Source organism: Coregonus clupeaformis, unplaced genomic scaffold, assembly GCF_020615455.1.
Source record: "Coregonus clupeaformis isolate EN_2021a unplaced genomic scaffold, ASM2061545v1 scaf1790, whole genome shotgun sequence".
NCBI classification, from domain to species: Eukaryota; Metazoa; Chordata; class Actinopteri; order Salmoniformes; family Salmonidae; genus Coregonus; species Coregonus clupeaformis.
The window spans coordinates 55,001-77,500 of record NW_025535244.1 but is presented as its reverse complement, the minus strand read 5'-3'; the positions used below and the strand labels follow the sequence as shown (position 1 = coordinate 77,500).

The 22,500-nt window shown below is 44.5% G+C and overlaps 1 protein-coding gene across 1 annotated transcript in view; it reads right to left on the bottom strand.

Moving 5' to 3' along the window:
* Positions 1–6,124: 6,124 nt before the first annotated feature.
* Positions 6,125–22,500, bottom strand: part of LOC121543182 (small conductance calcium-activated potassium channel protein 3-like) — a 56,190-nt gene continuing 39,814 nt past the window's right edge. The window contains 6 exon segments of the mRNA XM_045218766.1: positions 6,125–6,462; positions 6,465–6,507; positions 6,509–6,727; positions 8,401–8,470; positions 9,078–9,205; positions 15,307–15,417. Of these exon segments, the coding sequence (XP_045074701.1) occupies positions 6,344–6,462; positions 6,465–6,507; positions 6,509–6,727; positions 8,401–8,470; positions 9,078–9,205; positions 15,307–15,417 (690 nt within the window). The 3' untranslated portion in view covers positions 6,125–6,343.

The following is a 22,500-nucleotide window of genomic DNA, read 5'->3' as shown; positions in this document are numbered from 1 at the left end:
GTTCCATGGTGGAAAGATACTGGGGTGTGTGACGGACAGCGTGGTGTGGCCTAGCCCTCGGGTGGTGACGGTCCCTGTGTCCTGGTCCACAGTGATGACATCATTTTCGTCATCTGGGTCTCTCTCTACAGACAACTCATACTCTCCCTCACCCAGCACCACCTCTACAGAGAGTCAGAGAAGAGAACATTGCTCGTGCATCAGCGGGTGCTCTATAGTTGAACCAACAATAAGTACAAGGAAGACTGAGCACTTGATATGTTCTGTCTCCAAGACATTTGTCTGAGCTTTGATGTTCCTTTAGTCTTCTTCCTCTGGATCTTAGAAAAACACAAAGGGACCCTAACTAGAAGACCCATAAAGCTTCCTAACGGCTCTTTAAAGCACTGACAGACTACACTACTGTCTACATTAGGGACTCACCTAAAGGCTCTGTAAAGGTCAGACAGACTACACTACTGTCTACATTAGGGACTCACCTAAAGGCTCTGTAAAGGTCAGACAGACTACACTACTGTCTACATTAGGGACTCACCTAAAGGCTCTGTAAAGGTCAGACAGACTACGCTACTGTCTACATTAGGGACTCACCCGTTTCTGTGTCATGCACACTTTTCCAGACTCTATAGGAGAGGGTGGAGCCTAGCAGCAGGTAGGTGTCATGGGAGGGGCTAAGGTAGAGTCTGTCCGTCACTGTCAGGATCACAGAGGCTGGCTCCACCCACTAGGTAAAACACAGGGGACAGATTAAAACCAGCACAAACTAGTCTTACACATAAACGAATCCATCGCTCTTCATCCATACTCTATTGCCCCATCCACTCATCCATCATTCCAGGTGGATGTCTTTATCTTTCTGAAGCCAATCCATCAATCCCTTCATCCTTCTTACCTTGTAGTCTGGGTGCGAGAGGGAGACCCTGACCTGTGCCACCCCGCTACGGACCCCCTCCAACAACACCCTGTCCCCCCTCTGACCTGCTTCCTCCAGGGACAGGATGTGATGCGGCGGGGAGTAGCCCGCCTCTGAGAAATGCACAAACCTACACAACAAATACCCAGTATATACCATTAGGTTTTCTGTTGACTGTATGCTACTTTCATCTTTCACCTTCCTTTGTCATTATTTCCCGCTTCCTCCATCCCTCTCAATTCAATTCAATTCAATTTAAGGGCTTTATTGGCATGGAAAACGTGTGTTAACATTGCCAAAGCAAGTGAAGTAGATAGTAAACAAAAGTGAAATAAACAATAAATATTAACAGTAAACATTTCACTCAGAAGTTTCAAAAGAATAAAGACATTTCAAATGTCATATTATGTATATATACAGTGTTGTAACAATGTGCAAATAGTTAAAAGTCCCTCTCTCTCTCTCACCTAACACTCTCTGCTGTCTGCAGTCCTTTACTAGCCTCCACTCAAACTGTAGACCTGCCAGACTACTGAATGTGTTGCCTGAGAGTGTGTGTGTGTGTGAGAGAGAGAGAGAGAGAGAGAGAGGTGATAATTACATCCTCAGGCAGAGAGACTCCAGGTGCCGGAAGGTAGCAGTAAACACACAGATCCAGGATCCAGGTTCTTTAGCACAACTGTCAGTCTGTCTGTCTGCAGGGACTAGCCTCAGGTTATTTAGCCTCAAGTCTTGTCCCTCCAGTCTACCCTGGGCTATTGGATGGCTTTATAATCTGAACACTGTGACCTGGATGGGTTTCTAAGCCAGGAGAATAAAGAGGAAAAGGGAACCTCCAGGGCTGGATGTGGATAATAGACTAAAGGTGATAGACAGGTTCTGGGGCTGGATGTGGATAATAGACTAAAGGTGATACACAGGTTCTGGGGCTGGATGTGGATAATAGACTAAAGGTGATACACAGGTTCTGGGGCTGGATGTGGATAATAGACTAAAGGTGATAGACAGGCTAGTTTTGAACTAGGCCTGGCAGCCAAAAACGGTCCACAATAAAACAAAGTTTCCTTCTAACCTTTTGGATTTTCTTTTTTTCCTCTGTGATCCTGTGGTACATTTGGATGTGTGGGACTTTTAAGATCAGCTCTGGAAGGGACATAAGTGAGCCCATGCTCAACGCTTATTCTTATGGAGGGATGAAGGGAAGAACAACCCCTTGTCTACATATTGACTGCCCTCAGAGCTAAAGGTGTGGGGTGGGTGATATGTCAATGAGAAGGCGGGTACCTCCTGAGTCCAGTGCCATGACTGACAGCACGAGGGGTGGATCCTCCGTGAACAGTTGGCGTGTCGTCTTGAGCAACCTGAATCTGCTTGATCTGGTCAACAACAATGACATCGCAGCGCAGGGTCTGGCCAGTCACTGAAAGATGATGAGGGCTGTTTAGTTACTCCCTCCACACCCCTCCCTCTCTCCGTTCTGCTACACACACACTCCCCTCACCAGAGTCCTGTCCCCGCATGATGCTGGCCCCTCGGTTAGTGTCCAGTGGAGCGGACAGAGACAGGGCGGACACTAGGGCCTGCTGGCTACAGGCGGATGGAGGGAGGATGGAGGGAGGGATGGAGGGAGAAAGGGGCCAAACACCGACTGCCTGGGGTCGGGAGGACCCCCTGAAAATATCACACACAGATAACTAAGTGGCGTTCTGCCTACACCCACTTGGCATTATGTCTAATATTTAAGTTGATACATCTGCTGCTTTTTTAGCACTAAGACATCAATTTAGCAATCTGAATTGAATCATTCATGTCATCATTCACTGCCTCTCACCATTTATAGCATCCCTTCTCTGCTGCCAACGTGAAGTTGACATGATTATGATTAGATCTGGGCAAAAGTATCTTGGGAACATTCAGCCTGGTCGACTGACTCAAAGCAATAATGGTTACACAAAAAATCAATAATTGACATAATACTTTAGAGTTTAAAACGGCCATTATTGTGAATACATTTTGAGGTTTCAACAATTGCGATCAAAATATTTAAACTGACGTTAGAGTCGTTTTTTCTAGATATGTCGCATTGTTTACATTGAACTGTTAACGCTAGCTAACTTTAACTAGCTAAGCTAGAGGCTTCGATAGCTATTGCTAGCTGACAAGTAATAAAAAACAATATATGTTCGTCAATGACTTGTCATTTCTAAATAAACGAATTAATGAGACAAAACAGCAACTAAAAAGCTATTAAACTAAACAATATTGCTAAATGTATGTGGACAACAATGCGTCACTATCATTGTTGATTTTTGATCTCAGCTGCAAAAAACTAAAAGGTGCGTTCATGATGAGCTAATGACAGAAGAACAGTGACGTCATGTGTTTAAAGTCTTGAACATTCCCCAACTCTAGTCTTCTTGGGACCCAAAATAATTATTTGGACAGACAGGCTACATTTGTTTTACCTAACATCAAATGATTAAACTTTTTACATTCATATACAATACATTTAGTATATTCAAGGAACAAATTACATTTTTGCACCATGACACGTCTTCAAACAGGCCTTATGAGGCTGCAACTAGATTATTTAAAGGGCCAATCTGCATTTAAAAACAATAACAAAGCAGTGACCCCGCCTCTGTTGTGGGAAAAAGCTGAGGGCCGGGCCTGAAGAAATGTAACCGCTCTCAAATTCATAGTAATAGCTTTGGATGCAAGAGCTGACCATCCATAATATCGACATTATCGTTTTAACCATGTTTTGAGGCTATACAGTGTTTGTTTACATTTACATTGTTTACAAACATTGGAGTAAAACAAGCTTACATTTGGGGTTTTGATGGGGTGTGACAGTTGAACTAAGCTCACGAGGCATTTATAAGTTGGAGTAAACTAATGGACAACAAACTCTTAGGCTTCTACTTCCAGCTTATACACACTATATACAAAATATATGGCAAATAGAAATCAAAACTGGATGGTGTTCAGAGATAGATGGGAGGGGTTCAGTGGAGCTGAAGGATGGGACTAAAAACAAACAAAAGATAACTATTGTAAAATAAGCATGTATAAGTTAAATTCTTCAATAATCAGCGGGTATATCATTCACTTATGTCAAAAAAATGGATGTAACAACTGCAGATTGCCATTTTAACAACAATGTGATGTGTAAATTGGACTGGGGAAAGAAAACGCTAGCATTTTAGCATGTAGGCCACATTGTATTGCCAATAAAATCAGGTTCTACTAACACAGGAAAAGGAAAGGGAATACCTAATCAGTTGTACAACTGAATGCATTCAACTGAAATGTGTCTTCCGCATTTAACCCAACCTCTGAATCAGAGAGGTGCGGAGGGCTGCCTTAATCGACATCCACGTCTTCGGCGCCCGGGGAACAGTGGGTTAACTGCCTTGCTCAGGGGCAGAACGACAGATTTTTACCTTGTCCGCTCGGGGTTTCGATCCAGCAACCTTTCGGGTCATGGCAGGTTGCTATAGTCACAGAGTCGTTTTTATGATTCGAAAGAAGAAAGAATAGGCAAGCCAAAATTCACCCAATAACTCAGTGATGTTATATAGATATATATTTTATTAATTATCTCTGGTAAAATAAAATTACAAAATAATTTCAACCTCAAACGCACCTCCCTTGTCCATTATTTATTATTATTAAAGTTTATTATTAATACATTTATTATAATTGTCAGGACGAATGAGAAGAATACTATAGTATAATAATAGTAGATATCAGCTATAACTGTTAAATCGTAATGGTAGAAAAAACTGAGCAATACAAAGCTATGTAGATTTCAGTAACAGTATACTGTACAATATTCCAAGCGGGTGTAATTCAGTATTCCGGCCACATAATGTCACTATAAGACAGTTTTCAAAATGGTCTCCGTAGAAAGGGCTTACAGAAGTAAATTAGTCTCTTATTCCATCACACCATAATAATTATTCTCTCAGATATATAGTCTCTCCGTCTATAGGGTTAAGTTTAGTAAGCAACCGTTTCTCTCTTGCCATGGCCTGTATCCTTTGTCTGGTTAACATTCCTTCATTCCCTGTCTATGGCAGTCCATTTTATATCTGGCAGTGAAAAGTGCTGTCCATAGAGCACTACAACTAGTCCAAACCCAGATTTTAATAGATATTCCTTGAAAAACATTGTCAGGAAATCTGAAACTCCTCTTCCCATCTCTTCTCCCCAGTGACAGCCTCTTCTGCCTCTCTTCTGTAGTCCATTTGAGAGAGAGCACTTTGGTAGATTGTGTGTGTATGTGTGTCCGCGTGTGTGTGTCTGCGTGTGGGTGTGGTTCAGCGTGTATATCGTGGGTTTAGGCATATCTGTGCCCCTGTGCAAACTGTGTGCGTGTGGTTTGAAATGTACAGCATACATTAATTAAAACAAAGTTTTGGGAACGTGTGGGCATAAAGAAATATGGCAGTAGTGTTTCCTTGGTGTGTGTCTATGCTCTCTGTAGTATAATAAATGCCAGGCAGTATGTTCTTTTCAGTTGGACTTAGTGCATTGTGTGCTTGGCAGTAATAGGATATAGTATAGGCTATACTATAGTATTTTATAGTTTACTATAGTATGCTGTGGGATATTGTGTGCTATTTTGTGTGTGTGTGTGTGTGTGTGTGTGTGTGTGTGGTGTATTTTGTTGTGGTGTGTGTATGTTGCCATGGTGTGTGTGTGTATGTGTGGGTGTGTGTGTGTGTTAAAGGTAGGCATACTACATGGAGAGTGTAGTGTGTGTGTGTGTGTGTGTGGTGTTTAGTATGTATTATGGTCATGATTAAATGGTTCGTTAAAGGGATGCTCGTTACCACACAAGTAGCAGTTAGATAGAAAATACATCATAAGGATAAAAAGTCATAGTCAATAATTCCTGATGGAGGGAGGGGAGTGAAGAGGGAGAGAGATGGAGGGAGAGAAAGAGATGAAGAGAAAGGGAAAGAGAGGGATTCATGGAAAAAGAGAGGGAGACGTTTTCTTGTCATTACATTGGATTCCATTAAAGAACTCTGCGTTGCTGTAATTATTCCTGGTTATCTCTTTCCCCCTTCATCCCCCCCCGTTCTCTCTCCCAACCTCCCTCCACTTCCTTGGCTCTCCTATCCCTCACCTTCTCTACCTCCCATCCCTCCATCCCTCTCACAGCCTCTTATCTCTGATCCTCTCCCTCACCTTCCCCCTTTTCCCCCACTCCTTTATTTTCCTCCCCTACCTCACCCCTCCTCCCTCCCTACTCATTTCCTTAGCAGCTGGATGAGCTAGTGTTGGGCTTCTGGCTGCCCTCCCTTACCCATCCTCTCCCCCACCCTCCCCCTCTCCCTCCTCCTCTAGTATTGGGTCTGATCTCCTCCTCTACCCTCACCTCTTCTTTCCCCTTCCCATCCTCTCCTCCTCCTCTCTTCAACAACTAGAGGTGCTAGTATTGGGACTAGTGCTGCCCTCTATGGTTCCTTCTGGGGGCTGCTGTGGCTCTGGGGCCAGGGTTGGGCTTGGAGTCAGGGCATGGGCAGGGGCCAACTGATTAACAGGGACCAGGGCTGTCCCTCCTCCACCTGCACCTCCCCCTCCCCATCCTCCTCCTCTGTAGTCCCTGGCGTCCCTCTCTCGGAGCAGGTGGAGCAGGGTGGTGTGCTGGGCAGACAGCGTGGCAGACAGGTGGGCAGGCAGGGCACTGAAGCCGGCGGTCAGCTGCTCCACCCGTGTTTCCAAAGACAGCATCTGCCGCTCCAGGTCCTCACTGCGGTCGTTCAGCTCTGACATCAGCTCGTACATCACGCTTTGCATCTGTACTCGCACGGACGCACACACACACACACACACACACACACACACACACACACACACACACACACACACACACACACACACACACACACACACACACACACACACACACACACACACACACACACACAGGAGATAATTTAACAATGACATACACATGGTTGAGGTCAGTTTGAATTAAAGTCACTCAATTCAGGAAGTGATTTGAATTTGACCCAATCCCTGGAGAGATATGGAGGATTGAGTAAGAGAGCCATGAAAAAGGGAGAGAGAGCAGAGAAGAGGAGTGAGTGTGAGGAAGGGAACCCTCTGTGTGGGCATTATCATCTGGTAAAGGCAGAATAAGAAAGGAGAGAGAGAGGGAGTAAAGGCAGAACAAGAAAGGAGAGAGAGAGAGTAAAGGTTGACTAAGAAAGGAGAGAGAGAGAGTAAATGTTGACTAAGAAAGGAGAGAGAGCGAGAGTAAAGGTTGACTAAGAAAGGAGAGAGCGAGAGTAAAGGTTGACTAAGAAAGGAGAGAGACAGAGAGAGTAAAGGTTGACTAAGAAAGGAGAGAGAGAGAGAGAGTAAAGGCTAACTAAGAAAGGAGCGAGAGAGAGTAAAGGTAGATAGAACATCTCTCCATTGCCCATCAGAGCAGCGTAACCATGGTAAAGAGAGTGGCCGATTGAGATAGAATCACTGGAAAATATGTGTGGCAGAAGGCACTGATCCATAGAGACACACACACCACCTACACACAGAACCACTTCTCTCTCTCTCTCTCTCTCTCTCTCTCTCTCTCTCTCTCTCTCTCTCTCTCTCTCTCTCTCTCTCTCTCTCTCTGTCTCTCTCTCTCTCTATATATATATATACAGTATATATATATATATATATATATATATTTCTCTCACTCTGTCCCCCTCTCTCTTTCTCTCTCTCTCTTTCTTTCTCTCACGCACGCACACACACCCACACATTAACAGAAAAACACCCCCTCCCTCTCTCCTCTCTTCTCTCGTTTCTCTCTCTGTCATCCCTTTTTTAACACTTGTTCCGGTTGCTAGGAGACGCAAAGCCACAGAAACAGACAGGTCAGCATGGAAACAGTGGAATGCTGAGATATATTTGGGGGGCAAAGTTATGTGTGTGTCAGTGTATTGTGTGTGTGCGTGTGTGCTTCTTAAATACCAGCCTCTCATATCACGTTTGGACAGCTTTGGATATAAGTGCACGTTAGTAGCACTGATATTTGGCATTCTCGGCCACGTACATAGGCTTACAGTATGTGGCCTCGAGATTGCAGGGCTGCCTAAGACTAAAGCAAAGTAACTAGCGAGGTACCACTCTGTTGCAGCGGTTATTTACAGCAGAGCTGTTTAGAGAAAGTGCTTTCTGTATCCGTAAGTGTCCATGCATACAAAGTATGTGGCCTCCAGATTGCAGGCCTGCCTAAGACTAAAGCAAAGCAGTTGGCTAGGTACTGCTCTGTGTCAGCTGTCACGGGCAGCTTAGCTGTTTGGAGATGAAGGTGCTTTCTGTATCTATGTGTCCATGCATACAAAGTCACCAGTCAGTGGCAGAGGTAAACACTGCCTTCCAATATCCTGTATGATTACAGATTTCAGCATTAGACGTTGTGTGTGTGTGTGTGATGTGTGTGTGTGTGTGTGTAATGTGTGTGTGTGTGTCACCTTTGAGAGGTCCACCAGAGTGTTGGCCTGATCACTCAGTTTCCTCTGCTCCATCTTCACACTACGCAGTCTGCAAAAAAACCACACACACACCGTGATAAACATTTACACACTGTGACACATACACACATCGCTGATGCATCCACAACAGAGTCAAGCCAGAAAACTGCTAGGTCACAGCCAGGTAACAGTTATTAGCCCAGCTAGGTTAGCAGCAGGTGTATAGCATCAGATTATAGGATTAGACAGCATAGACCAGACCAGGAAGTACATACAGTAGCGCCATTCACTGGACAGGAGTTCCATTTGGCTTCCAGAGCTGGTATAAACCCATCATTGTCTAATCCATTTTCATGTCAGTCTAGACAGGTGTCAGACTGGCTAGACAACCTCTGCAACTAACTAACACAGGTTAACCACTGTTTGCATGGTCAATGGGATTTTTCATTCATCAGGGATGAGCTAGCTAGAAATAGGTATACACTTCTATATGAGCTTGCTATCAGGATGTTTCACATAATGATGCTGGGTCAGCCCTGTCAACCAATCACAATGCAGTGTTTCCTGTCCTGGAAATAACCACAGAGACCTAGGCTAGACAATATGTCTGGGTTGTTAATACATGCAAGTGTATTGAGGGCTGCGGGTCAGTGATGTGTGTGTGCGTGTGCTCTCACTGGTGGATGGCCTGCAGGAACTTCCTCTGGTGTTTGCGGACTCTGGAGTGGTCAATCTTCTTCTGTAGTTTGGTGTGTTTGTAGATGAGCCAAGTCTCCCTCAGAACGTTGGCCGCAGCATTTTTTATCTGCACGGAGAGAACACACACACATACACACACATACACACACATACACACACACAAACACAAACAGTTACACTTTAGCAACAGGTAGCTCCTGGCAACCGAGTCAGGCAGCAGATCTACACGGCCTCTTCCCCGGACCCATCTCTCTCTCTATCTTCCTCTCTCTCATTCTCAGTCTCTATCTCTCTTCCTCTCCCTCCGCACACAGACAATGTCTTCTTCTTTTAACTCCCTCCTCTGTTTCTTCTCTTCCCCTGGAGAGTAAAACAGTCCCTACTCTCTCTGTCCCTCCACATACATTTGCTCACATACAGTCAGTCACACACTGTCCTTAGGGAGAGTCAGCGTCCACAGCCCAATACTATTCATCCACACAGACCTGCCCTTAGGGAGAGTCAGCGTCCACAGCCCAATACTATTCATCCACACAGACCTGTCCTTAGGGAGAGTCAGCGTCCACAGCCCAATACTATTCATCCACACAGACCTGTCCTTAGGGAGAGTCAGCGTCCACAGCCCAATACTATTCATCCACACAGACCTGCCCTTAGGGAGAGTCAGTGTCCACAGCCCAATACTATTCATCCACACAGACCTGCCCTTAGGGAGAGTCAGCGTCCACAGCCCAATACTATTCATCCACACAGACCTGTCCTTAGGGAGAGTCAGCGTCCACAGCCCAATACTATTCATCCACACAGACCTGTCCTTAGGGAGAGTCAGCGTCCACAGCCCAATACTATTCATCCACACAGACCTGTCCTTAGGGAGAGTCAGCGTCCACAGCCCAATACTATTCATCCACACAGACCTGTCCTTAGGGAGAGTCAGCGTCCACAGCCCAATACTATTCATCCACACAGACCTGTCCTTAGGGAGAGTCAGTGTCCACAGCCCAATACTATTTATCCACACAGACCTGCCCTTAGGGAGAGTCAGCGTCCACAGCCCAATACTATTTATCCACACAGACCTGCCCTTAGGGAGAGTCAGCGTCCACAGCCCAATACTATTTATCCACACAGACCTGTCCTTAGGGAGAGTCAGCCTCCACATCCCAATACTAGGCCTGTGTAGCTCAGTTGGTAGAGCATGGCGCTTGCAACACCAGGGTTGTGGGTTCGATTCCCACGGGGGGCCAGTATGAAAATGTATGCACTCACTAACTGTAAGTCGCTCTGGATAAGAGCGTCTGCTAAATGACTAAAATGTAAATGTAAAATGTACTATTCATCCACACAGACCTGTCAAAGGAGAGAACTGGGAGGAGTCACAGTCACTGCCTCTGCCATTTCAAATCACATTCTAACACACACCATTCAACAAATCAAGCTTGATTCATTGAACCAGGTGTGTTAGTGCTGTGGTAGAACAAAACCCTGCACATACACTGTGGTTCCCCAAGACCAGGGTTGAAGAATACTGTTAAATCATCAGTAGGACACCCTGGAGGGTCGCAGTGATGGAGCATGTATCAATCTGTGAAATGGATCAATTTGCTCAGTGTGTTAGATGGTAAATACAGTCAGGTGTGCTGCATGGTTGGAACAACACACTGCTTCTGGAACTCTAGCACCAGGGATGCCTAGCTAGCCTTGTTATATATGTATATTCTGTATGGTTCAGTAGGTTGCTATGCAATTACAACAGGGGCCTGAAAAATCCCCTCAACCCCCTCCTTTGAATGAGAGAACATCTCTGAAGACATAAATTGAATGAGGACTTCAAAGAGACGCTGTGCAGTGAACAAAACAATTATCCCCCTGTCTGAGGAGCACAAAGGACCTGGCAGCACTGCTAATCAGCATGAGTCCACCGCAGTCAAGGACTGCACTCGCACATGCACGCACGCACAGACACACATGAACAGCAGTTTTTAGGGCCGGTGGGAGAGTTCATTCAACCTTTAGGAGAGTGTGTTTTAATCAGAAGGTAGACAAATAAAAGAAGGTAGGAAATGTAATTGTGTTTGCTGGTTGGCACATTCTGAAATGACAGTGTCATAATGATGTCACAACAACCCAAGGTGCTATCCCTAACAACTTTATTGACACGTAGTTACAACGTTATCATCCTTGTTAGTCACATAGGGATGCTGTTACCCACCGTGTCATAACCTATTTGTGTGTGACAACATCTTGGGTTATGGGTTCTTATAGGTTCTAATATAACAGTTGTTTGAAGTGTCATCCAATGATTAATTCACAGAGGTCATGTTTTAGTGAACCGAAGTTCCTCTAGAATACTGACATACAGGACAGGTTATTGGAGAGCAGGTTTAATAAACATCTAGTATCCACAGAACCCTTAGTAGATTGACAGGTCAAATCTCATCTATCAGCTGATTCATCTTATGATAAAGATCATAGTGATAAAAGATGGCATTCTATGTCTGCTCTGCTCAGAAAGTCTTTCTGCGGTAGTTTCAGGACCAAGATGAGCTGCACCTTCCTATTAATTTGGGATGAGGCCTGCAGATAGATTTCTCCTAAAGCATATAACAGGATCAGTACAACAGACAGCGGGGAATACAGACTGCAAGAGATTAGACATCTTGAATAATTGTTATCCTTTCACGTGTCCTGCTGTTTTCAGTGTTGATACTGAATGCATATTAACACAACATTAATTCAGATCAGCGATAGTTTAGGAAAGGAAGATAACCTAACAATGGGATTTCCTAAGGTCAAATGTTGTCTGCTCTATTCCATTCCTCCCTACTCAATCTGGTATCCCTATTAGGGCCATATGGCCATATCCTACCTAGCCAGCCATGTTGCTGCCATATGGCTTCCCCCTACAGATGTAGGATCTTAATTTGATCACCCTGCTGCAGGAGAACTTGTAGTGTATTTGAGGTTTAAAAATACTTCTGAAATTTGTAATTTCCACTTTTAAATTTCAGACTTGATTTTGCCTTATGAAAAATGTATAAATCCCTACACAAATGTCCATCCACATAATAATTCCAATTTCTTGTTGCTACAGGATTATTTTCCTGCTGTAGCAACCTGGCTGAAATTAGGATCCTACATCTGTACCTCCGCACTGGGCAGCCGTGTTGGTGCCATATGGGTTCCCTCTACCTGGGCACTGGACAACCATGTTGGTGCCATATGGTCATCATGGCCTGACCTCGTACCTGGAGTCAGCTTTGTTTCTATTCTGGCTCCTTCCTTACATAACACAGCAAACTCACTGTGACCAACATGCAAATGCAATATGAGGAACAATGGGGGTGGTTCTGACACTCCGCCTGTTAGAGCATGGTGCTAGCAACCCCAGAGTTAGGGGTTTGATTCCCACATGGGCTACATATATACTAACTAACCATGATATTATTATATTATTATTATCATATATACTACATAGGCATGTTATTATCATATCAACAGGTGTTTGAAAGGGAGTAAACCAAGAGGGGGGCAAGTTGCTGGGAATTCTGGGGGACCAGAGCTGGCTAGTCACCTCTATAGAACACTCCATATGAGGGGGAGACAGTGAGGGCTAAGGACATGACATCACTAAGTCCACTCCTCCATTGTGAGCATTGGAATGTCCCTCAGGGTGGGGTGGCCATCCACTCAATATACACAGTTTCACAGTCTAGATCCCAAAATCCAACAACTCCAGCAAAACAGTCCAACATCTGGTCACTAATCGGATAAACTGTGTGGTAACACTTAATATGGGATTACAGAATAACATGGACTGTCCTAACAGGTCAAGGACCAGAGAGATTATCTACAATCTAGATTATATTATTATCAATGGTTTTGTTTGTTTTTTAACTGGAGATTATCAATTATTATCATTTATAATGGTAATAATTGTCATGTGTTTGTGGATTGTCAATGGCAATTACCAACTAAGAGAACATGGTTTCTACAGCTTTATATGATTACTGTATGTTCCCATGGTAAAATGTGGTTTCTGATTACAGTGTAATTGATGTCTAATGTGTGCAGTGTGTGTGTGTGTGTGTGTGTGTGTGTGTGTGTATGATTAGCAATGAGGACAAGGCATTAGAATGGTGTTTTCCTGGAGAACACGTAACATCAACAAACTTCCAATTACCCTGGCAACGACCTCCCACCTCTGCAACGCTGAGTGTCACTGGCTAACGTGTTTACCTGTGACCTTTTACTCATATCAAAGGTGCCAAAGGAAGGAGACACGTCTCTCTCTCTCTCTCTCTCACACACACACACACACACACATAAACACACATTACACATGCACACACACATTTGCAAACACACACAGAGAGAGAGTGAGAGAGAGAGGGAGGGAGAGAGAGGGGGAGAGAGAAAGGGAGGGAGAGAGTGAGAGGAAGAAAGAGAGAGCGAGAGAGAGAGAGAGAGAGGGAGGGAGGGAGGGAGGGAGGGAGGGAGGGAGGGAGGGAGGGAGGGAGGGAGGGAGGGAGGGAGGGAAAGGAGAGAGTGAAAGAGAGAAAGAGAGAGGGAGCGAGAGAGAGAGCGAGAGAGAGGTACAAGGTCTTGTCATCTTCACTTGGAGCCTCTAATTAATGTCACCTAGGACGCAGGAGAAGCCTCTCCTTCTCAAGTTAAAGGCTTGGGGGAGGTGTGTGTGTTTGGGTTTTATTGGGATCAAACACCAAACACTAAATCAACAGATAGCCAACAGGTCAGTGAATAAAATACATTGTGCTTCCACCTCAAACTAATTGGCTTAGGGTTTAACCCAGGGGTGTCAAACTCATTCCATGGAGGGCCTAGGGTCTGCTGGCTTTTCCCCTTTCAATTAATACCTAGACAACCTGGTGAGGGGAATTCCTTACTAATCAGTGCCTTAATTCATCAATCATGTACAAGGGAGGAGCGAAAACCCGCAGACACTCGGCCCTCCGTGGAATGAGTTTGACACGTGGTTTAAGCAGTTTAACCCAGTGAATGCCATTAATTGACCAAGTTACTACGGGAGACAGAGGATGTTTTCTGACCAATAGAAAGAGTTCCCTGAAGGTTCTCATAATGTTACATCCTAACATTACAAACACACTTTACGAACATTTTCAAGTGGCCAAATGTTTATCTATGCCATAATGCTCAATGATGAATAAGAGAGAAAATGTCCTTGAAGTTCCCAGGCGGTGTATCCACAGTAGCAACCTTTAATACAATGAAGGTTCTGGAAAATGTACAATATAAAACAGCTCTAAGAAAACTACGCTCAACTATGGTCCTGAGTGAATTTTGCAGCCATTTTACAAATATTCTGGAGTCTGTTCCTCAACCCTAAAATCCCAGTTCTCTGTAACTGTGTGTGTGCCAGGCTGCAGGCAGGGTGCATGCCTCAGAGCATGTGCAGGCGTGTGTTTGTGCATTCGCCCATGCCAGTGAGTATGCCCGCGTGTAAGAAAAGCCAAACCCATCAGAGTGTGTCAAACTTCCTAAAGAGACCAAGTGGCTCCGCTGTTTTCCGCTGCGGTCTGGTCCGAGCTTCCCCTTCCCAGAGGTGAGCTGAGAGCTGAGTCCTTCTCTCTCTTCACTGCGTCCATACTTTATCTAAACTGAAATTATTGATCACCTCTCTCTGCTCTGCTCTCCTCCTGCCTGCCAGATACACAGAGACATAATGTACCCTACATATTTGATAGTGGGAGCTATTTTTGAAACTTGGATCTTTAAACTGCATGAAAAATTGAGAAGGACCAGGGCATGGAGGGAAGGAGAGAGGGAGAGGGGGAGAGAGGGAGAGGGCAAGAGAGGGAGAGAAGGGCCCAGGGGCAAAGAGAAGGTGGGTGAGAGATACAGATGGGAGAGGTAGAGAAAGATGTAGAAGGGGGAGAGAGAGAGAAAGAGGGTAAGGGATAAATATATGTCCCCCTGCCCAGTGCTTTCCATACTGGCAACACAACACTCTCTCTTGGAGGAACAGTGTTCCATCATTGCAGGGTGACATGCGTGCATCTGAGGGACAGTCAGAGCTTGCGTGCTGCTCGGGAGTCATCAGTGCTTTCAGCGCTCTAAAACCCTCACACCAACCCCCCTGTTTCTAACCCTAAAGCAGAGAACCAGATCAGAGGCCAACAGCATATACACACACACTCACACTCACATACACACACACACACATACCCTCTTGGTGAGTTGTGTGTCCATCATGAAGTTGTGGACGTGTTTCTCCGCCTTGGTCAACTCCAGCTTCCTTGCTACCACGGCAACCACTAGAGCTGTACAGCCTGCACCCTGAGAGAGAGAAAGAGAGAGAGAGAGAGCGAGAGAGAGAGAGAGAGAGAGAGAGAAAGAGAGGAGTGAGTGAGTGAGAGATGAGAGTCAACACAATCTGTCAATCAGTGGATCTCAATTAGGAAAAGCGAGGGAAAGAAAGGTGGAGTGAGAGAGAATGAATCTCAGACAAGAGAGAGAGAGAGAGAGAGAGAGAGAGAGAGAGAGACAGAGAGAGAGAGAGAGAGAGAGAGATTCACTTGGGATTGGGGCTGTAGATTCCACTTAATGAATGTATCTAGCAGGATCGAAACAACAGATAGAATGTGGAATACTATGGTCTCAGCACGGCTTTAGAAAACTATAAAAAGTCTGACGTTAGGAAAATGTCTGACAAACTTTGATTTTAGGGAGAACTATGGCTTGAATGGAGTCTCACAGACATCCCTGGGAGAGAAAAGCAAAGTAAGTGTAATATTAAATACTGTTTTATACGGTAGAATATGTTTCTGAAGAGGGAGAGGGAGATAGAGAGGGAGGAGAAAGAGAGAGAACAGGAATGTGCCGGTGAGAGAGGAGGAGAGGAAGATGGAGGGATGAAGGAGGTATTACAGTTTTTTTGGATTGCTTACACACTAAAATTAAAAGTAGTACACTATTAGCAAAACCTTACACTCAAGAAGCAAAACATCAGCCCATATTTGCACAACTATAAGCACATTGTCAACCTTACACTTGTTGCAAAACTCTACACACAGTGATTTGCAAAACACTAAACACACTTAACATACATTACACACAAAAATCTATCATGAAGTCACGTCCTTGCAATACCAAAGCACTGACTGTCAAATTACCACACCGTCCAACCAATTGGTTCAACACAGTCATCAGGTGTGCAAACACTCGTTTGCTTAATTGTAGACACACCAATCAGGTGTATAAGCACTATAAAAAGCAGCAGGTGAGTTCATCGGTCTTCAAGCACAATGGAAAGAGTCAGAGAAAGAGTAAGACGAGGAGGAGGAGGAGGAGGAGGACGACGAGGAGAACGAGGAGGAGGACGAGGAGAACGAGGAGAACGAGGAGGACGAGGAGGACGAGGAGAACGAGGAGGAGGACGAGGAGAACGAGGAGAACGAGGAGGACGAGGAGGACGAGGAGAACGAGGAGGACGAGGAGGAGAACGAGGAGGAGGAGGAGGAGGAGGAAGGGGAGGAAGAGGAAGAGGAAGAGGAAGACAAGAAGGTGCTCAAAGAGGACCGAATCTGACAAATGAGATCCGCGCAACACTGGTTGACCACATTGTCAACCACGGCCTGACGCTGAGGGAGGCTGGACTGCGAGTACAGCCAAATCTAAGCCGATATACAGTGGCAAGTGTGATGAGAACATTTCGACTGGAAAATAGGTATTGTAAAAATATCATCATATCAAAAACATCTGCACGGTTTCAGTAACTGCTTACAGTACTATATTCTATGCACTATCAGCACTTCTGTTACATTTTCCTGTGAAATTACTGTACTATTGTATACTGTTTTTTTTTCTACATAGGATTGAGGGTCAGGGACGACAAGGGGGAAGGCCTCCTATGTTCACAGAACAGCAAGAGAGGGAGATAGTAAACATGGTTTTGGCCAACAATGCTATAACACTCAAGCAGCTCCAAGCTAACATTGTCAATAACCACGCCATTTTCAACGATATCCATCAGGTCTCAACATCAACACTGGCACGCATCCTAAAAAAAAACATATTCAAATGAAGCAAATTTATCGAGTGCCTTTCGAGCGCAATTCCGAAAGGGTGAAACGACTGCGGCATGATTATGCAGAGGTATGTATTCACTTTAGCAGTGTGATCTTGCATACTGTCTCATAATCTTTTACTGTACTGTAATATGTATACTAGATCTACACTGAACTACACAATTTTGCCTGACACTGTTTTTCAGAGAGTTTTACGAATGGATGGAGAGGAGATCCAGCATGAGTTCATTTACGTAGATGAGGCTGGGTTCAACCTGACGAGAACACGAAGGAGGGGAAGAAACATCATTGGCCACAGGGCTATAGTCAATGTCCCAGGGCAACGTGGGGGTAATATAACACTCTGTGCAGCCATTACACAGAATGGGGTCCTCCACCGCCATGCCCATATGGGCCCTTACAACACAGCACTCATACTTACATTCTTGGACCAATTGCACAACATAACAGCAGCAAATCAAATCGATCATATGCAATACATTGTTGTCTGGGACAATGTGTCTTTCCACCGCTCTGCTCTGGTTCAGAACTGGTTTCAGCAACATCCACATTTCACCGTCCTATATCTTCCACCATACTCTCCATTCCTCAACCCTATAGAAGAGTTTTTCTCGGCATGGCGGTGGAAGGTATATGATCTCCGTCTCCAGGCTGAGGTACCCCTCATCCAAGCCATGGAGGAGGCCTGTGACCAGATGGAGGTAGCAGCAATGCAAGGATGGATTCGTCATTACAGTTTTTTACGATTGCTTACACACTAAAATTAAACTTTTCCCACAATTAGCAAAACCTTACACTCAAGGAGCAAAACACAAGGCTAGATTTGCACAACTGTAAGCACATTGTCAGCTTCACACTATTGGCAAAACATTACACACAGTGATTTGCAAAACACTAAACACACTTGTATACATCAGACACAGAAGTATATCATGATGTCACTTCCTTGCAATTCCAAAGCACTGACTGTCAAATTACCACACCTATGAGCCAATCTGTTAAACACAGCCATCAGGTGCACAAACACATGATTGCTAAATTGTAGACACACCAATCAGGTTTAAGCACTATAAAAATGCAGCAGGTAGGTTCACCTGCCTTCAACCAAAATGGAAGGAGTCAGAAGAAGAGTGGGTGAGAGGAGGAGTACACAGAGGAGGAGAAGGAGGTAGAGGAAGAGGCAGAGGCCGAGCCAGAGGTCGAGGAAGACCTGAAGCAGGAGGAGAACGTGCACAAAGAAGAAGAGCACCAAACTTATCAAATGACATTCGTGCAACACTAGTGGACCATGTTGTGAACCACGGATTGACGCTGAGGGAGGCTGGACTGAGAGTTCAGCCAAATCTTAGCAGATATACAGTGGCATCTGTCATAAGGACTTTTCGACAGGAAAACAGGTAAAAGATCTGTCTACAGTTACAGTAATCAGCCGCTTATTGTATGCACCATATCAGCACTTGTGATACCCCTTCCTGTGACATTGTACAGTAAGTTACATGTATTATTCTCTACATAGGATTGAGGGTCAGGAATGACAAGGAGGAAGGGGGCCCATATTCACGCAAGAACAAGAGAGAGAGATAATAAACATGGTTTTGGCCAATAATGCTATCAGGCTCAGAGAACTACAAGCCAACATTATCGGTGACCATGCCATTTTCAATAATGTCCATCAGGTCTCTCAGTCAACACTGGCACGCATCCTGAAAAGACATCAGGTTCAAATGAAACAACTTTATCGAGTGCCTTTTGAGCGGAATTCAGAGAGGGTCAAACGGCTGCGGCATGAGAATGTGGAGGTTTGTATTGTTCACTTTAGCACTGTGATGTTGCATACTGCACACATGACTTTATTACATTGACTGTATACTAGACCTATCCTGAACTACACAATCTTGTCTTTCACTGTATTTCAGAGAGTTTTGCGGATGGATGCTGAGGAAATCCTGCATGAATTCATATATATTGATGAGGCCGGGTTCAACCTCACAAAAGCAAGAAGGAGAGGCAGAAATATCATTGGCCACAGGGCTATAATCAATGTCCCAGGGCAACGTGGGGGTAACATCACCCTTTGCGCTGCCATTTCACAGCATGGGGTTCTCCTCCGTCATGCCAAAATGGGCCCTAACAACACACCTCACATTCTCACATTTTTGGCCCGATTGCACCACATCGTCACAGCAGGTAATGAAAAAAATGAAATGCACCAGATGCAATACACTGTCATCTGGGACAATGTGTCATTCCACCGCTCTGCTTTGGTCCAGAACTGGTTTCAACACCATCCACAGTTGACAGTACTATACCTTCCACCATACTCTCCGTTTCTAAACCCTATCGAAGAGTTTTTCTCTGCATGGCGGTGGAAGGTTTACGATCTCCAGCCCCAGGCTCAGGTACCCCTCATTCAGGCCATGGAGGACGCCTGTGACCAAGTCGATGCCGCAGGATGGATTCGACATTCAAGACGGTTGTTCCCGCGTTGTCTTGCTAATGAGGATATTGCTTGTGATGTTGATGAAATTCTCTGGCCAGATCCAGCTCAGCGAAGGGATAATGTATAGTATGTTTACTGTAGTATTTTCTGTACAATATTGTCAGTTTTTTCAGATTATTTTTTATGTTTGTTGTTGTTATTTACTGTAATTGTAAACTGTACTGGATACAGTATTTTACGTTTGTCTGTTGTTTGCTGAGCTAACAGTGTTATGCACACTACTGTAGTAGCATGAAAACTGGGACATGTTTTGTTGTGATTCTCCATGTTGACATGTTGACTGATTTGGGTATATGGAGAGAAATAAATGATATTTTCCTCAGTCTGCAGCATTGGTCTTGTGTAGTGTTTGTATAGTTGCACTTTCTCTGTGTACTTCATTTACAGTACTCTAATCACTGAGAATTAGACTTGCTAAAGGTGTTTTAGGTTAGCAAAAGCAGTGTGTAACTGGTTCAAAAAGATTGAAGTCATATGAAATGTGTGTGTTTCGTATGGTAACAAAATATTGTTTTTATGAAGTTGTGCATAATTTTGACAAAAGTGTTCCATTTTGCAAAAGATCTGAAGTGTTGTGCTACTTTGGTGTAGGGTTGTGCTAATTGTATGTAGTGTTTTGACAAACCGGGCCCTGTTTTCAAAATTGTGCTTACAGTTTTTTTGGATTGCTTACACACTAAAATTAAAAGTAGTACACTATTAGCAAAACCTTACACTCAAGAAGCAAAACATCAGCCCATATTTGCACAACTATAAGCACATTGTCAACCTTACACTTGTTGCAAAACTCTACACACAGTGATTTGCAAAACACTAAACACACTTAACATACATTACACACAAAAATCTATCATGAAGTCACGTCCTTGCAATACCAAAGCACTGACTGTCAAATTACCACACCGTCCAACCAATTGGTTCAACACAGTCATCAGGTGTGCAAACACTCGTTTGCTTAATTGTAGACACACCAATCAGGTGTATAAGCACTATAAAAAGCAGCAGGTGAGTTCATCGGTCTTCAAGCACAATGGAAAGAGTCAGAGAAAGAGTAAGACGAGGAGGAGGAGGAGGAGGAGGACGACGAGGAGAACGAGGAGAACGAGGAGGACGAGGAGGACGAGGAGGACGAGGAGGACGAGGAGAACGAGGAGGAGGACGAGGAGAACGAGGAGAACGAGGAGGACGAGGAGGACGAGGAGAACGAGGAGGAGGAGAACGAGGAGGACGAGGAGGAGAACGAGGAGGAGGAGGAGGAGGAGGAAGGGGAGGAAGAGGAAGAGGAAGAGGAAGACAAGAAGGTGCTCAAAGAGGACCGAATCTGACAAATGAGATCCGCGCAACACTGGTTGACCACATTGTCAACCACGGCCTGACGCTGAGGGAGGCTGGACTGCGAGTACAGCCAAATCTAAGCCGATATACAGTGGCAAGTGTGATGAGAACATTTCGACTGGAAAATAGGTATTGTAAAAATATCATCATATCAAAAACATCTGCACGGTTTCAGTAACTGCTTACAGTACTATATTCTATGCACTATCAGCACTTCTGTTACCTTTTCCTGTGAAATTACTGTACTATTGTATACTGTTTTTTTTTCTACATAGGATTGAGGGTCAGGGACGACAAGGGGAAGGCCTCCTATGTTCACAGAACAGCAAGAGAGGGAGATAGTAAACATGGTTTTGGCCAACAATACTATAACACTCAAGCAGCTCCAAGCTAACATTGTCAATAACCACGCCATTTTCAACGATATCCATCAGGTCTCAACATCAACACTGGCACGCATCCTAAAAAAAAAACATATTCAAATGAAGCAAATTTATCGAGTGCCTTTCGAGCGCAATTCCGAAAGGGTGAAACGACTGCGGCATGATTATGCAGAGGTATGTATTCACTTTAGCAGTGTGATCTTGCATACTGTCTCATAATCTTTTACTGTACTGTAATATGTATACTAGATCTACACTGAACTACACAATTTTGCCTGACACTGTTTTTCAGAGAGTTTTACGAATGGATGGAGAGGAGATCCAGCATGAGTTCATTTACGTAGATGAGGCTGGGTTCAACCTGACGAGAACACGAAGGAGGGGAAGAAACATCATTGGCCACAGGGCTATAGTCAATGTCCCAGGGCAACGTGGGGGTAATATAACACTCTGTGCAGCCATTACACAGAATGGGGTCCTCCACCGCCATGCCCATATGGGCCCTTACAACACAGCACTCATACTTACATTCTTGGACCAATTGCACAACATAACAGCAGCAAATCAAATCGATCATATGCAATACATTGTTGTCTGGGACAATGTGTCTTTCCACCGCTCTGCTCTGGTTCAGAACTGGTTTCAGCAACATCCACATTTCACCGTCCTATATCTTCCACCATACTCTCCATTCCTCAACCCTATAGAAGAGTTTTTCTCGGCATGGCGGTGGAAGGTATATGATCTCCGTCTCCAGGCTGAGGTACCCCTCATCCAAGCCATGGAGGAGGCCTGTGACCAGATGGAGGTAGCAGCAATGCAAGGATGGATTCGTCATTCAAGACGTTTCTTTCCAAGGTGTCTTGCTAATGACAACATTGCCTGCGATGTTGATGAAATTCTCTGGCCAGATCCAGCTAGGCGAAGAGACAATGTCTAGTTATTTATTTTAATTTTTTTTAAACTTACAATACGTAAAGTGACGTTTGGTTACAGTATTATGAATCTCCATGTCAACATTTTGGGCGTGTTGAGAAATAAATGAGTTTCTTCAGTCTGCAACATTGGTCTTGTGTAGTGTTTGGTGAATTTACATTATATTTGTACTTTGTTG